The sequence below is a fragment of the Tachysurus vachellii genome, chromosome 9 (assembly GCF_030014155.1).
Source record: "Tachysurus vachellii isolate PV-2020 chromosome 9, HZAU_Pvac_v1, whole genome shotgun sequence".
NCBI classification, from domain to species: domain Eukaryota; kingdom Metazoa; phylum Chordata; class Actinopteri; order Siluriformes; family Bagridae; genus Tachysurus; species Tachysurus vachellii.
The window spans coordinates 18,260,287-18,278,016 of record NC_083468.1 but is presented as its reverse complement, the minus strand read 5'-3'; the positions used below and the strand labels follow the sequence as shown (position 1 = coordinate 18,278,016).

Below are 17,730 nucleotides of genomic sequence, written 5' to 3'. Positions count from 1 at the left end.
CCATTCAAACAGCACAGTTTTTGTCCTTGCTTGTTTTATTCAGCAATTATTTAATGTAGTTCAATCAAAAACCATAAACAGCCATTTAAATCAGTTATGATATAGTGGGAAATCTTAGTAATCTGTGTTTCCTGGCAGCAACCACTGATAGCTTCATTAACCGTTAACTCCATTAACCCAAGAAAGTGGAACATTAGCCTTGAAGGGGTTTTTACACATTTTAACAATCTTTCAAATTTCCTTTTTCTTCTTCCTCATTTTTTTTTCCCATGACAATAAGCTAATAACAAACTGATTGGAGTACAGATAGGAGGGATTTATAAGTGAAGAAGCCTTCCTCCAGCATTTAAAGGTTCTGACACTTAATTTTAAGAGAAACATTTCTCTAAGGAAAACAGCACTGTGTGTGGAACACTATGGAAGAAAAAATGAAAGAAAACCAGCTGAGGTATTATATAATGTTGTTATATACATTTGAATTAATATCAGTTAAAACTTGAAAATAAATACATTGTTTACAGAGTTTTAATATAGATTTTAATTATTTTATATACTTTACAGACCTATACATTTTTAAATGTATTTTAATAACAAATAACATGATATAACATTTTATAATAGAAATATATTTATGCTGAGACTATTATTATTATTGTTGTTGTTCTTGTTGTTATTATTATTGTTGTTGTTTTTGTTGTTACAAACAGAAAGTCGTGGGACACGTGTAGAGAAGTTCCATATATTCAAGATGAACTAAAAACCCCAAAACGACTCAGTTTTATGAAATGGCTCTGCTGGAGCATAGTTGGTACACTGGTGTTTGCTCTAACAGTACTGAGTAAGGTAAGCTGTGTGGTTTACCACTAAAAAAACCTACAGTAAACTGTACATTACCATGCAAAACCTACATGCACGGCACTGTGTGTAATGGAAGGTACATGTACTGTAAAGTGAAGCAACAATGCCCTTAAAAAAATGGAAAGTAAACATTTCCACATAATAAATTCAATCTAGAGCTGTGAACAGTAATAAACTAAAGAAATTCAATATTTTGTGTGACTTTACAAAAATTGTTGTTCTGACTTAATAATACATAAAATAAACAAATATAACAAAAAAAAGTGGGTGTGTAAAGCTACACAGTGCTGCATATGAATTAAATTAAATTTCCCTCAAGAAATGTTTGTTAATATTATATTATTGTGCTTTTCATGCAGTCATCGTTTCTTATTTTGGTAACACTTGGAAACAATGTCACTAAGAGTGTACCTGAAGAGCAAAAAGCGAGTGCTCTGCTGAGTATCGGCTGTATGCTGGTTGGACCAAATATTTTGCTTCTGCTCAAGAGTCTATGGAAATTTATTTTCAAAAGTGCAATTAAACCATCCAAGAAAACAGTCATGTGGGTAAGTTTATTTATTAGGACCAAATAAGCTAAACTACTATAACTAATAATGGTACAGTTATTTAGTGACCAGACAAAGCAGGTATCTATAATGGATGTGTTTATCTGTCCTCTAGGTGATCTTTGTTGAGTTTTTGGTGTCATTTGGTGAGGTGGTACTGACAGTGATGGCCATGCCATATTTTGACATTATTACTAATGTGATGATCTTGAACAGTGTGAGCATCCTGTCAGCAGTCTTCCAGGTGGTCGATCAATTCCGTGCCAGATGTAAAAGAGAAAGTGAATCATTCCAACCAATGTCCTGCAAAGTGGAATGTGGAAAGTGGCTCAGACCAATTGCTTCCATCATCTTCATTATTCTGGGCTACATCCTCTTCATAATAAACTACTTAGTAATAGAAGAAAACTCCTTTCAAGTTAAAAGAGCTGTGTGTCTGGCCATTGTAGGAACAGTTTTCGTTTCATTGAACTGGTGGGAGAACTACAGCAGTCTGTTTCCATTTTTGGAAGACATTTCCAAAGACATAGCCAGTTCCCAGAATGTGGTTTGCATTCTGTCCAGTGTGGTGAAAGTCCTGGTCACTGCAGCTGTTGTTGTATATAATGTTCCTCTAAACTTGATCCCTACAAGTGTGAATAGGACAGTCTTTGGATTGATGGCAGTCCAGATTGTTTCTTCTGCAATGTGCCGCTGGTTTGTAGTGGTGGCTTGCAAGATACATGCCCTGCGTCGTTGTTTTGTTGTGCCCATGTACTTGTCCTCTGTCGCTGTCATGCTACTGTTTATTGGTCTGTTTGCCCCTATTGTTCATTGCCCTAATTCAAATAGTAAACTTTTTACAAGTGAGCAGTTGTATAACCAGACTTACAGTATTATTCCACTCTGTTCATTGATTACCAACATCAGGCACACACTTTCCACACGCCGTATTGTGTCAGAAATGAATGTTGAAGGATTGGTGGTTCTTGCCCTGTGTGCCTTTAGCTGGTGGCTGGGATTCATGCTAAGCACTGGTTACATTTGGTTTCTGAAGATCCAGCGCATCGAGAGAACTCATGATCTGTTTGTGAAGCAGATGTATGAGGGAGCATTTCTAGAACAGTCCATGTTGCTTAACACACGTTTTGTGGCCAGGGAGAAAAAGAAGGATGAAAGGTATATATTGACAAAACATTATGTACAATATACTGACTGATAATAGTGTGAAATGCTGAAAAAGTATAAACACTGCTGTGCTTCTCTTTAGGTCAAAAGGCCCGGTATCAGTCTATTTGTGTGCAACAATGTGGCATGAGACGTATGATGAAATGATTAAAATTCTCATCTCAATGTTCAGGTAATTTGAGTCACATATAAATGGTAATGTGTTTGATATAAAATAGTTTTCACTAAAAACAAAATTTTGTGAACAGGCTCGACAAATTCCGTCCGAAAATCAATAACTACAATGATGCTTTCTTCGAGTTTCATATTTACTTTGACGATGCTTTTAAGGATGTGCAGAATGGCAAAGTGCGACATGTAAACGAATATGCTGAGACCCTAGTGGAAGTAGTCAAAGAGGTTTACACGTAAGCTTTATCACAAGACCTATTCTATCCAATTTAACAAATTACAGAGATGAGGAAAAATAAAGCAGTACATGCTTGGTTATGTTTTAGAATTTTTAGTGAGGATGACCCATGTATATTCAAGAAGAAGCCCTGCCTCCCTCAGCAGAAGATCATCAGCACACCATATGGAGGTCGTCTGGAATACACACTTCCTAAAGGCAACATAATGATGGTTCACCTCAAGGACAAACAGCTGATTCGACACAAAAAGAGATGGTCCCAGGTAAGATCCAACGCAGTTAAAGAGGTGTCAATAAACTCCAATCGTTTACTGTAAGATAAAAAGTTTGGTGAATACAATCTACTCCAAATAGATCATGTACTTATACTACCTACTTGGTTGGAGACTTAATGGCAAGTACCTGAAGATGTTTGAGAAGGGTGGACATGTAGATGAACTGAGGGAACATCTAAAGGTAAGGAGCTGGCATAGGATCAATAGTCCTTCCAGGACAACTTATGATACTTTATTTAACCTGAATCAGAATTACCCAAAGACTTGGAACTTTCCAAGTAAACACCCAGAACATTAAATAACAAATTGTTGTCCATAAACAGGTCTTAAAGAAAATGTCTTGTATATAGATTTATTAATCAGTCTTTTTCTGAATCAGAAAGAGAAAGAGAACACATACATCTTGGCTCTGGATGGAGACACAGATTTCCAGCCCTCTGCTGTGATGTTACTGATTGACAGACTTAAACTCTACCCAGAGGTGGGAGCTGCGTGTGGCCGGATTCACCCCACTGGCACGGGTATGATGAGCAGCTTGTTTTTAGTTCAAGCTCGTGCTTTTCAAATCTCATGTCTTTCTTCCATAACAGAATTTTGTGTCAATTTTCATTAAGTCCATTAATTTCATTAAATAAAATATGTGAATATGTGTTGATATCATTAACGTGCTGATACCATGTACCACTACATGAGAGCTATTTAAGGCACTTACATTTATCCCTATTCAAATTGTGTATTAAGGGCCCATGGTGTGGTATCAGAAATTTGAGTATGCAGTGGGCCACTGGCTGCAGAAGACAGCAGAGCATGTGATTGGCTGTGTGCTCTGTAGCCCTGGTTGCTTTAGTCTCTTCAGAGGTGCTGCCCTCATGGACGATAACGTCATGAAGAGATACACCACCAAACCAACAGAAGCCATTCACCATGTACAGTACGACCAAGGTATTAGCTCTTGCATATCTTTTCCCACATTCAGCAGGAATTCATTTTTAATGCTAAATCCTGATTGAGCTAATTCCATACATAATACATGCAAATAATGCTTCTTCTTTTTTTTATTAGAAACTGACATGGTTAATTCCAGTATTAGGAATGCATAAAGAATGTTTATGACTTCTGTAATAATGACAGCACCACTGCATTTTTTTAAATACCTTTCAGTATTACATTGAAAACAGTAATTATATGAATATCAAATTAACCTAATGCCTTATGGGCTCATGGGCAGTAAAAAATTTGATCTTGCACTATTGTGTGATTCCAGGAGAGGACCGCTGGCTCTGCACTCTCTTAGTACAGCAGGGTTGGCGGGTGGAGTATAATGCTGCGTCAGACGCCTACACTAACGCACCACAGGACTTCAAAGAGTTCTACAACCAGCGGCGGCGCTGGGGGCCCTCCACCATGGCCAACACCATCGATCTGCTCGGCTCTGGGGGCTTGACCGCTCAGAGGAACAGCTCTATCTCTAAACCTTACATCGTTTATCAGGTCATCAGCATGGGTGCGTCCATTCTGGGCCCTGCCACCATCTGCCTGATGATAGCAGGTGAATAGATTTGTTTGAAAAACCTAAAAGTAGCCAATATTGTTGCTTCTCTTTTGTGTTTAAAAGTCCTTGACATTTGTAATGTCTCTTACAGGAAGCTTTAATTTCATAGTAAATATGGATCAAAAGGTTGCTCTCATTGCAGCCACGGTGCCTCCAACAATCTACCTGGCACTGTGCTTCAAGCTGAAAGCTGACACCCAAATCCAGATAGCAGCAGTCATGAGTGTTTTGTATGCGTTCCTCATGACTGGAACTATTCTCTCAATCATAGGTAATATTGTTGTCCTTGAAAATTAAAATAGTTATAGAGGTAAAATTTAAAGAATGTCAAATAAAAATCATATATCTGACCATTTTATATTTTAATGAATATATATTTGTGAAAAAGAGAAACAAGCCGGAAATTAATCTGACCCCAACCTTTTCTGTACTGTTTTTCTTAGGAGACATAGTGAAGAATGAGACATTTATGACCCCCAGTGGCCTGTTTCTGATTAGCATGACTCTACTGTACCTCATCACAGCAGCTCTTCACCCTCAGGAGCTTTCTCTGCTCATCTATGGGGTTCTCTATTTCCTCTGTATACCCAGTGGCTATCTCCTGCTTTCTATTTACTCCATCGTGAATATGAACAATGTCTCATGGGGGACACGAGAGACTGGGGGCAAAGTGGAAACTGTAGCAGTGAGCGCCATAAAGAGGAGGGTCAAACAGGCAGCATGCTGTAAATACCCCTGCTGGAATACCAGTGATGATACAATTGAAATTGAGCCACTGCTGAGCTCTGTAGTGTCAGAGGAGCAAGATCTTAAGATCCACACTGATTCTGAAGAAAATGAAAGGTAAAAAAAAAAAAAAAAAAAAAATTTAAATTATAGTTACTATTTTCTACTCCCATCAGAATGTGTACTTTGAAATGATCTTAAGATAAATAAATAAATTATGACAGTATATAAAACATTTTCAGTTATATATGGTTATAATCACTATCTAGTCCACATATTTATGTACAATATCAGGATCATACTTTCTGGCAATCTACCTGTTTACCACCACCATGTGTTACAATATCTATGTGTATTATTTATCTATCAACACTATGTTTTTTGTTTAAATCTATTCACAGTTCAAATAAATACTTCACATTACAAACTCCTAGAAGTAAGTGTCAATATTTGTAGTAGTTCTAATGAAAAAATATTTAAATATAATAATTTATATTGCACATTATCAAGGATGATCATGTTTTTCCCCAATTGTATTTAAACATAAAGGCTGGATTGAAGATCTGCAAGGAAAATTTCATGACTTTCCACTTCACCAGGACATACTCTCAGAGGTAGAATTTATCCTTTTAGTAAATCTGCAAAAATGTAATATTGTATCTTGGACTATATTTTACATATTTTTCTCCTGATGGTCCAGGATGAAACTGAGTTTTGGAAAGATCTGCAAAAACAGTATTTAGAACCTCTTAAAGAGAACAAAGAGCAACAGGAAAAAGTCGCTGAAGACCTCAAAGAGCTTAGAAACAAGGTCAGATTGTATAGAGTATGCAGACATCATAAAATATTCAAAGCAAAATGAAGAATTGCAAATGATTTTGTAAGATTTTTTTTATTTAGGTGACATTTGTCTTCTTCATCTGCAATGCTCTTTGGTTGATAGCCACCTTGTTCCTCCAAGCTATTGGCCAGCCTGTGGCCTTGGCTATTCCAAAGATATATCCAAATGGGACTGTTGCAAAAGGCGAAACATTTTCTGTTGATCCAATATCACTGATGTTTCTTCTGAGCTTTGCCTTGCTCTTACTTATGCAATTTTTAGCCATGCTTTATCACAGGTAACAAAATCTATTTTAACAGTTTGTATAAAATATTTGACATATATTGCACATAAGTAAAACATAAAATGTATGGCTTACACTCCCAAAATTAATTCAGATATGCACATTATTATTATTATTATTATTATTATTATTATTATTATTATTATTATTATTATATTTATTATTATTTTATATATATATATTTTTGTTACTACTATTATATATATATCTTTTTTTTTTTATTATTATTATTATTAAATTAGGGATGTTTTCATTTACTGCTAGATTTAATGCTAGCAATGTCAGGCGATCCAAGTCATTCTGAACGATGTTTTTCTTCCTGTAAAAAAAAACAACAAAAATTAGCACTGAAATTAAATACTTGTCTTGTTTGAATACATAATATAATTGACAATGAAAAATAGTATGCTTGCAGTATCACTTCTACTCAGTTGGTGAAGCAGTTTTTAGAGTAACGCTCCTTTATGGTGCTTCTTAAAGTACATTTTGCTTGTCTTATGGGCATTATCTCCTTGTTAGAGCAAATTTGCCTCTAGATTTCTGATATAGTTTACAAAATAGCAAACATTATTTTTCAGGTCACAGCTCAAATACATGCATACAAGCTCTTTAATGTAATTTGTAAATTGTGGAAATGCCCAGTCACTTGGGTGGATGTACTATGGGCATTTTGCATTTGCGTTGCTTTATTAAATAATGGATCCTATGCAATGTTAACAGCCTGCAGCATATTTTTGACAGGTTCTAGTTCATGTAATGATTATGTTCATAATGCAACTCCATCACGGTCAGGCAGAAAAAGTACCTCCTCCCCTGAATAACAAGAGGTTAAGAAAGTTGACAAATAAAATTATGAATCACAAAATGAGATTATATGACTGTGACATCAGTCTGGCTGTAAATAGATTTAGTGCAGTTGTATGATCCATGGTATGTTTTCTTATTTGGTTGTTGTTGTTGTTTTTCAGAATCTACACATTAATCCACTTTGTGGCCTACCTTGGCACTGAGATTGAAACTGTTAGGAAATCAACTGTACCCAGTCATGAAAAAATGGTATTTTTTTTTAGAATTTACACTGAGTATTATAAAAAATTCCAACAAATATGAGTAAAAAAAACAGGAAAATATGTTTATGTTTTTTTTGTACAGGTTCCTAAATCTTCAGAAGCTAAGATTAAGTCTAGCACACCACTGGAAATGGCTTCATATGAAGAGATCCCAGCTGCTACAGAAGAGATCTTTAAAGCAACTTTATTATAAGATGTCAAAACAAGAAACCATGCTTAACTCAGTTGAAGGACACTCTGTCTGTTCAATGCATTACAGTAGATGAAATAATTTTATTTAGAATAAAATCCAATAAACAGATGCTCCTACAATGTATGGTTGCACCTATGTGCTATAAATATACTAGACTTCTAGTTACACTTGAAATCCATTGCATGGTGTCTCTGGTTGGTTGTGCTGTTGGCAGACAACATCTCATCTGCCTCATAAAAGCAACAGACTGTAGCTCTTTTACACACTGTGTCCTCTTCACACATTGTGGTGTAGCAAATCTTAAGGTTAACACATACACCAGTATGTCATGGTAACAAATACCACCATTATTGACCATTGGTATTTAATACTTGCTTCTTATTTATTGATTGATTCATGATTTTGTTAATGTTACAAACCCTTTTTTTAGTTGTCTAGGGAAACGGTGCAACATTAAAACACTGAACGTGTACTGGAAAATAATTAGAAACATCATATATCCATCCATCCATCCATCTTCTACCGCTTATCCGGGGCCGGGTCGCGGGGGCAGCAGTCTGAGCAGGGACACCCAGACTTCCCTCTCCCCAGACACTTCCTCCAGCTCCTCTGGGGGAATACCGAGGCGTTCCCAGGCCAGCCGAGAGACATAGTCCCTCCAGCGTGTCCTAGGTCTTCCCCGGGGCCTCCTCCCAGTTGGACATGCCCAGAACACCTCCCCAGGGAGGCGTCCAGGAAGCATCCGGAAGAGATGCCCGAGCCACCTCAGCTGACTCCTCTCGATGTGGAGGAGCAGCGGCTCTACTCTGAGCTCCTCCCGAGTGACCGAGCTCCTCACCCTATCTCTAAGGGAGCGCCCAGCTACCTTGCTGAGGAAACTCATTTCAGCCGCCTGTATGCGGGATCTTGTCCTTTCTGTCATGACCCAAAGCTCATGACCATAGGTGAGGGTAGGAACGTAGATCGACTGGTAAATACCACAACAGACCGGTATATCGACCGCATCACTGCAGAAGATACACCAATCCGCCTGTCAATCTCCCGCTCCATCCTTCCCTCACTCGTGAACAAGACCCCAAGATACTTAAACTCCTCCACTTGAGGCAGGAGCTTTCCACCAACCTGAAGGGGGCAAGCCACCCTTTTCCGGCTGAGAACCATGGCCTCGGACTTGGAGGTGCTGATTCTCATCCCCGCCGCTTCACACTCGGCTGCAAACCGTCCCAGTGCACGCTGAAGGTCCTGATTTGAAGAAGCTAACAGGACAACATCATCTGCAAAAAGCAGAGACGAAATCCCGTGGTCCCCAAACTCCCTCCGGTGGTCCGTGGACTCCCTCCGGCCCCCGACTGCGCCTAGAAATCCTGTCCATATAAATAATGAACAGGACCGGTGACAAAGGGCAGCCCTGCCGGAGTCCAACATGCACCGGGAACAAGTCTGACTTACTGCCGGCAATGCGAACCAAACTCCTGCGCCGGTCATATAGGGACCGGACAGCCCTTAGCAGAGGGCCCCGGACCCCATACTCTCAGAGCACCCCCCACAGATCACCACGAGGGACACAGTCGAATGCCTTCTCCAGATCCACAAAGCACATGTGGACTGGTTGGGCAAACTCCCATGAACCCTTCAGCAACCTGGTGAGGGTATAGAGATGGTCCAGTGTTCCACGACCGAGACGAAACCTGCATTGTTCCTCCTAATCCGAGGTTCGACTATCGGACGAATTCTTCTCTCCAGTACCCTGGCATAGACTTTTCCGGGGAGGCTGAGGAGTGTGATCCCCCTGTAGTTGGAACACACCCTCTGGTCCCCCTTCTTAAACAGAGGGACCACCACCCCAGTCTGCCAGTCCAGAGGCACTGTCCCCAACCGTCAACCAAGACAGCCCCACAACATCCAGAGACTTGAGGTACTCAGGGCGGATCTCATCCACCCCCGGTGCCTTGCCACTGAGGAGCTTCTCAACCACCTCAGTGACCTCAGCTTGGGGGATCGACGAGTCCTCAACCGAGCCCTCTGCCTCTGCTTCCTCAGTGGAAGACATGTCGGTGGGGTTGAGGAGATCCTCGAAGTACTCCTTCCACCGTCCAAGAATGTCCCCAGTCGAAGTCAGCAGATTCCCACTCCCACTGTAAACAGTGTGAGCAGGGCACTGCTTCCCCCTCCTGAGGCGCCGGACGGTTTGCCAGAATTTCTTCGAGGCCAACCGATAGTCCTTCTCCATGGCCTCACCGAACTCCTCCCAGACCTGAGTTTTTGCCTCTGCAACCACCCGGGCTGAAGCTCGCTTGGCCCTCATCATATATGTTTTTGTTTATTTTAGTGAACCCATATCCAACAAATCCAAAAATATTATTTGTAAATGTATGTAAATAATTATATACATTCATTAACCAAACCAAAAATAATTCACAAAAGAACGGGGACAAGAGAAAAGAACAAGACCCAGAGCCAATCGGCCCTATACGCTCATTACGCAAGTTGAATAGGGCCCCGCAAATTACGCAAGGCCCCGACTCCCCCTGCCTCATTTTACAGCGCATGTTAATTTTTATTGTGTAGATGACAATATGAAGCGGAGCTATCCATCTGGCCATGAAAAGAGAAAAAAGAAACAAAATGAGAGTGAAATGCGAGAACAGCAATCAGGTAAACTTGTGTTCTCTTCAAGTTTGATGTCAGCAAGAGCAAATAACAGTAAAGTTAACTTGATATGATTCTATCTCTAGTCTCTATCTGACTAGCTAAATTAGCTGTGTGGCAAATTTACATGGTTTACATGGCTCACGGGTCAGGTAGGAGGGCCCCTAAGCAGAATTTTGCTTAGGGCCCCAGGGAGGTCAGGATCGGCTCTGACAAGACAGTGCCAAATCAAAGAAAGAAACAAAACATAACCAATCTTACTAAACAGGAAACGAAACTTCTAATCTAACTCAACCATCAGTATTCACCAAAATAAATCCTCTATATTGAACAAAAAGAAAAATCTTCAGCGTCCAAGTTGCCCTAAATATACTACACTTACTAAAACCAAAAATACAGAGAGTGGCACGTGTCACTAAACTAGTGTTCTATACAACAATTGATGACTCAGTGTGGCACATGCATACTGTATCACGTGGTATCTTACCTGTTCTTTATCTCTTTCCCCGTTTAGTAATGTCATTTTATCACCCAGATAACCGGCAAGAAACACCAGAGAGACAAGATCAAATGAGCCATGAACACTGACTTATCAAAGAACACAGACTTAACTAACAAAAATTAACACAAGGATGTTACAGGGCAAAACAATCACGCGAGTCAACCACCAAACAACAAAAGAATATGTGGCGTGCCAGAGAACTCCCGCCTCCGGCACAGGTGTGCGCTTTAATCATCAAGTAGAGCGCCCTCATTGGTGAATCCATGCGTTGTCGTCACCACGCGTCACGGTGATTGGCAAACACAAATTGACCACGCAGGTACCCGCATCACCCTGCTAAAACAAAAGTTAAGACAAAGAAAGTGAAAGGGAAGAAAACAAAAACAAAATACCATTACAAAAAAACAAATAATAATATGGGACGTAACAGTTCTATCTCATAATGAAATGTCTTGCTGATCACTTGAACATGTAGAAAACACCAGAATGTGAATTTCTATATTCCTATTTATTTTCTTTTTAGAATAAACACGTCTTCTCTGTAACCATGTTTTTGCTTTGTGTTTTTAAAGCTTAAAATGTCTTATGTTACCATGCCAATCCATATTACACAACCAGAAGCTTGGGACTAGCCCAGTCATGAAGCCAATGAAGGAATGAAAGTATCATTCCACAATATCATAGTACTTGACATTATCCATGGCTGAAGAAAAAAGTTGGATAAAACAAGAGTACAATAATAGAGTAAAAATATACAGTTGCAATCAGAAATGTTCAACCCCCTCACCTCAAAAGACATTACATTGATGTCAATGAATGGATAATGACAATAAATGACAAAGAAACTCACTAAACAACAAAAAATATTTTTTGATCCTTATTTCAGTTATTTTTTATTTTCAGTTATTTTGTTGTTGCATGTGCAGTATTATTCAACCTCCAGATTCAGTACTTTGTGGAGCATCCTGTAGCTTTTATAACTTTTAGCAAACGTTTTCAGTATGTACTAATGAGCTTCTTACACCTCTCGAATCAGAATCTTTCCCCATTCTTCATGTGCAAAACCTCTAGATCAGTGATGTTTGATGGCTTCTGTGCTGCAACTGCCTTTTTTAAATCTCACCAAAGATTTTGAATCGGATTTAAATCCGGTGACTGAGAAGGCCACTCCAGGATGTTCCAGGAGTTTTTTTCAACCAAGCTTTGGTTGACTTGGAGGTGTGCTTGGGATCACTGCCTTGCTGGAAAGTCCAATGATCACCAAGGCTTGGTTTGTCAAAAGAAGGCGTTCCTTTTTAAAATGGCCTGGTATTCCTGAGAATCCATGATGCCAGGTACACAATCAAGATTGCCAGTTCCTGCCACAGAAAAACAGCCCCACATCATCAATGACCATGGGGATAGTATTCTTCTGGTCATAAGCCCGCCCTTTCAAATGTCAGACATACCATTGGTCCATATGTCCGAACAGACCCAATTTGGTTTCATTAGTCCAAAAGAACTGTCTCCCAAAACTCTGTAGTCTTTTCCAAATTCCTCCTGGTATATTCTAGATGACTTTTGATGTTCCTTGTGGTTCTAGAACTACAGGATGCATGGAAATGGGTGCAAAAAGGCAATAACAGGGAACACTGTTGGGACTAGGCTACGTATGGTGGTTCAAATGGCGGTTTAAGACCTACTTATTCAGAAAACACTTCAACTAACACTTCTTTCCCTATCAACTTTTTAAAAAAAAAAAAAAAAAAAACAATGTTTTAAACTCATGGTATCTTAAGTATGTAACCTAGTGAGCCAGCATTAATGTATCCAATGTTAGAGATTTAAGCACTTACGTATGTCGCTCTGGATAAGGGCGTCTGCCAAATGCTGTAAATGTAAATGTAGGCTCATGATCCAGGGCTTCACTGAACCTCTCTTCAATGTTAAGAACAATGGCCACTACTAGGCACTCAGTGTTTACGTTGGTTTCCATGGGTGAGGGTGCCTGAGGAAGAAGCAAACAGTTGTGAGAGGGCATCAGGTTTAATGTTCTTGGAACCAGGGCCATAAGGGATGGTAGAACTGAACCTAAAGAAAAATAAAGACTAGCGGGTCTCTTGGCTGTTTTGAGATACTCAAGGATACTGTGGTCGTTTCAGGGCAGAAAAAGGTGTTGGGCTCCTTCCAACCAATGCCTCCATTCTTCCAAAGCCAGCTAGATGGCAAGGAGTTCACAATCCCCAATGTGGTAGTTAAGCTCGGTGGGTGTGTGACAGTGAGAAAAAAAGGCACATGGATGTAGCTTGTTGTCTTGGGGATTACTCTTTGAGAGGATGGCCCCCACAACATTTTCAGAAGCATTAACCTTGATGGAAAACTGTAGCAAAGTATCAGGGATAGTAAGGATGGGGAAGAGGAAAATCTGTGTTTTAAATTGGAGAAGGCTCTTGTGGCTTGACTATTCCACAGGAAGGGTAGCTTGGTGGAGGTGAAGGCTGTGAGAGGGGCAGCCACAGAACTATAGATCCTGATAAACCTTCGATAAAAAAAAGACCACTGGAGGGCTTGATGTGAGTTGGGTGTGGCCCAATCCAAGACTGCTGTGGGTTTAGAGGGTTCCATTTCAACTTTTGGAAGGGAAGATCCTGAACCCAAGAAAAATTCACATTTTTCAACCTTACCATAAAGCTTATATTCAAGCAGTCTTTGAAGAAACTGCCAGACATGAGACAGATGATCTTTGAATGAATGAGAGAACATCAGGAGATAGGTGTCATTAAGATAGGTGAAAATAAAAACATTGTGGACCCTAAGAACATCATTAATGAGGGCCTTGCAGACTGCAGGTGTATTGGTTAATCCAAAAGGAACCACCAGATATTCATGGTTACCTGATAGGGCGTTAAAAGACCATTTTCCAGTCGTCCCCCTCCTTAATACGGACCAAGTATTACACGTTCCTGAGGTCCAGTAAAAATACAGGCCCCCTGTTAGAGTTTAAAGGCAGAGGTCATGAGGGACAGATTCTTAATATAAATTTCATTCAGGCAACTATAATCAATACAGGGCCAGAGAGACTTATCCTTCTTTTCAACAAAGAAGGACCCTGCTCTTGCCGAGGAGAAGGAAGGTCAAATTATGCCGGCACTGAGCAATTCAAAGATGTATTTTCTCATGGCATCTGTCTCAGGTCCAGACAAGGAATACAGACAGCCTCTCGGAGGGGTGGTATGAGGGAAGAGATCAATCGCACAGTCATAAGGGAGATGTGGTAGCAGGAAGACAGCTTGAGACTTGCTAAAAACAAATCAGAGGTGGTGTGGAAAATCGGGAAAAGGGAATTCGGTTCCAGGCTGCTGCCATTAGGAGCTCGAACAGGGAGAAAACATTGTAGGGTAATAGAAGGTATCCTGAGTCCGGCCATCATAGAGACACAGATAAGGTTTTGGGCAGCTCAAGAGACAATGAGTGACTTAACCACACTAGGGGGTGTTTTCGTTTTAAAGGACAGCTCTGGCAAAAGTGGCCACATTTGCCACAATAGAAGCATGCCCTTTCCCTGAGCCTACATTGGTGCTCCTCATGGGAGATGTGAGAGCGGTCCTCTGGAGGAGTATGTCCTCATCCGTTGCCGGAGACAGTGGTGTATGCGACCAGCAAGGTCCATGAGATCATACATGAGATCAGTCAGGCAGATCCCTTGAGACAAGTTCATCCTTGATGGCATCGTCCAGACCACTAAAAAAGGCATCGCACAAGGCACAATTGTCCCAGCCACACAAAGCAGCAGTGTAAAAAAACTCAGTGGCATAGTAATACATGTAGTGAAACCTGACATGGTTGGAGAATCTGCCCAACAGACTGTCCTCCAGTGTTGGAGTGATTTAGCACTTGGACCATCTCAATGGTTAACAATGCCAAGTCAGTGCAACAGGGTGAACACGCATACCATAGAGCTGTATGTCACTCCTGTGCCCTACCAGAGAGGAGGGTGATGATGAATGCTACCTTAGACCTTTCAGTGGGGAATGACAAGGTTTGGAATTAAATGAACACAGCCACACCATAGTCCAGAAGACAAGGCAAAGGGCAACAGAGAGGGAATATACATGATGATAATTCAGTAAACGTCTCCACAGAAAATAAATGGCTGGGAAGTAATCCATGAGAAAAAAAAAAGTCAGGCGATAGACTACTAGAGGCGCCAAGAAAAAATCCAAAATCTCCAAAAGGCAAATAAGTCCATAAACATGGCAACAGAATGCACAACAGTTAACAAAAGGAAAACCAGCCCTAAACATAACAAAGTTCAGGCACCTGGGACAGAGGCAAAAATCCAGAGGGGAAAAAGAGATAAGAAAATAGGAAAACCATAAAGAGGCAAAAGCTAAGCAGAAAAAATGACGAGAAACACAATAATCCAATGAAGAGCTGAAAGAAGAAGTAGAACAAGGCTATAAATACAGGAAGTAATAAGCAGAGAAAATAGGGAACAAGTGAGTTGTGCTTCTGCTGAGGAGAGAGGTGGAATCAAAACTCAGGACTGGAGTGAGGAGTGAGGTGCTATGTTGAAACGGGACATGACAGTTTAAACTCCACTTCAGACCATAAAAACTGTAAGAAAGCTTTAAAAACAACACTATTATATAGGGGTTGAAGAATTGTGACATGGCTTAACACATCACAACAAAATATCCTGTTACACACAAATACTACATCATGCATTTTCTGTGTTGATTTTATGTATCACTCAACTCATAAAATAGTCATCCAAAGCAGAATCTTGTTCTTTGAAAAAGTTTAATCGATAAATCCTTAAAATCTTTGGGGGTTTTTGCAACTGTACATATTGTGTATAGATAGATAGATAGATAGATAGATAGATAGATAGATAGATAGATTGATTGATTGATTGATTGATTGATTGATAGTGTGGTTAAAAATTTAATCCAAGGATGATCTAAAAACGTACTGTATCTGACTCAAACACCACACTGACCGAACTAGCTGAATCGAGCAGGATTTAAAGTAAAGAAGATGAAGAATTATGCAGACTGGATAAATGCAAATACAAGGTCTTATTTGTCACACCGGGAGGAGGAAGACAGACCCAGATACGCAGAATAGCTTTAAATAAATAGGGTTTAATAAATATTAATACACTGTACAGGAACAATGATGACAACTAAACAGCACAAAGGACGAGGGTACACTGACAATGATTCCACCCTGCCATTGGCAACGCGGCACGGTTAGGCACACAGCGAGGCCGATGTGGGGAGCAAGGCACACAGCGAGGCAGCCAGAGAGGGCCGAGCAAATCCACACCCGAGCAGTAGGGCTGAGCGACATCCACAGCCGAGCAGTAGAGCTGAGCGACATCCACAGCCGAGCAGTAGGGCTGAGTGACATCCACAGCCGAGCAGTAGGGCTGAGCGACATCCACAGCCGAGCAGTAGGGCTGAGCGACATCCACAGCCGAGCAGTAGGGCTGAGCGACGTCCACAGCCGAGCTGAAGGGCCGAGCGACGTCCACAGCTGAGCAGAAGGGCTGAGCACAACCCCCGACACATCGCGGCCAGACCATGTCTCAAAGACCAGAATGGGATGAAGGGAGGGCGGGAAAGATCCTCCGCCAGGAGCCTGCAACACCCCCCGGAACAGAAGAGAGGCAACGTCCTCCTTGGGGAACCGGAAGTGGAGTGACCTCCCCCACCGGAACAGGTGCAGGGCACCAAAAAAAAAGGGCAAAATCGGGATGGTGACTTTCTCCGCGGAACAGAAGTGAGGCGACATCCTCCTCTGGGAACAGGAAGTGGAGCGACATCTCTCACCAAATAAAATGCAGATCGATGGCGGGGCAGACATGTGACACAGAACATAAACAGAAGCACATGGCCAAAGGTCCGGGCTGAACCGTAACATTATTTTAATCAGTGCTGTTTACAAGAATTGATCTGCTCAATTGATCATCAAAACAACCTCTGAATCAAAGCTTCAGTCTATTTATTCTTTTCACTTATCTTCAAATGATGACTTAAACCAAAATTTCTCAGCAGAAACACCCCACCTGTTTTTCTCTTTGAAGATTTGTGACTCTTCTAAACACCATTATATTCTACTTTTGACATTTTCTTTTTCTAAGTTTTAATTTTCATTGCAATCAATCTTTGGCCATTTCTATGCATATCACTTGGGGTTTTCCAGCTTACATTTGTCAAACAGGCTCATTCTGCTTTGTAAGACAACATGGGTAAGTTGTCATGTCCTCAGAGCCACCACTCTTCCTTTTTATCCTTTTGTTTTGTTTTGTGTAATTGTTTTAATTGTGATCAATTGTTTCAATTCAAAGTTTCAATGCAGGGTAGATTCTCTCAAAGCTCCAAATAAAACTTCTCAAGGAACCAACACTTCCATGAGTGGTCCGGATGGCCTTGACTGGAGCCTTAACTCCAGCTGCACTAAAGTTGATGCAGCAGTTCAAGCTTCATCAGTTTCTTAAAGGACTTGTCAGACTAGCTTTGCAGGCCGCTCAAATCCTGTACAGAGTTAAGCATTCAAAGTGACAAAAATGCAAAGGGATATAGAGGAAAAATACTCTAAGTACTCTATGATAAAATGTTCAAATAGTTACCCCTAAATTATAAATATGGAATAAACAAATAGGGTGGCCAA

The 17,730-nt window shown here is 40.5% G+C and overlaps 1 protein-coding gene across 3 annotated transcripts; it reads left to right on the top strand.

Moving 5' to 3' along the window:
- Positions 1-21: 21 nt before the first annotated feature.
- LOC132851305 (chitin synthase chs-2-like) lies at positions 22-9,951 on the top strand. 3 transcript variants are annotated; one of them, XM_060878066.1, is made up of 19 exons: positions 22-448; positions 708-843; positions 1,218-1,406; positions 1,522-2,564; positions 2,656-2,745; positions 2,822-2,980; positions 3,071-3,245; positions 3,337-3,438; positions 3,637-3,778; positions 3,999-4,199; positions 4,522-4,806; positions 4,901-5,080; positions 5,253-5,652; positions 5,937-5,971; positions 6,085-6,149; positions 6,236-6,346; positions 6,436-6,653; positions 7,628-7,715; positions 7,812-9,951. In XM_060878066.1, exons 1-19 carry the CDS (start codon positions 417-419, stop codon positions 7,920-7,922), a joined length of 3,762 nt encoding a protein of 1,253 aa, XP_060734049.1. In that variant the 5' UTR covers positions 22-416; the 3' UTR covers positions 7,923-9,951. The 3 variants fall into 3 exon arrangements, with proteins under 3 accessions (XP_060734049.1, XP_060734050.1, XP_060734051.1); XM_060878067.1 differs by lacking the exon at positions 6,436-6,653 and having other exon boundaries at positions 7,812-7,943; XM_060878068.1 differs by lacking the exons at positions 22-448; positions 708-843 and having other exon boundaries at positions 1,334-1,402.
- Positions 9,952-17,730: the final 7,779 nt, after the last annotated feature.

Bases quoted from the DNA above. Each gene is read 5' to 3' on its own strand.
- LOC132851305 (XM_060878066.1), top strand. From the start codon at position 417: ATGGAAGAAAAAATGAAAGAAAACCAGCTGAG. The intron at 3,246-3,336 runs GTAAGATCCAAC...TACTCCAAATAG, and splicing joins ACAAAAAGAGATGGTCCCAG to ATCATGTACTTATACTACCT. The intron at 4,807-4,900 runs GTGAATAGATTT...TGTCTCTTACAG, and splicing joins CATCTGCCTGATGATAGCAG to GAAGCTTTAATTTCATAGTA.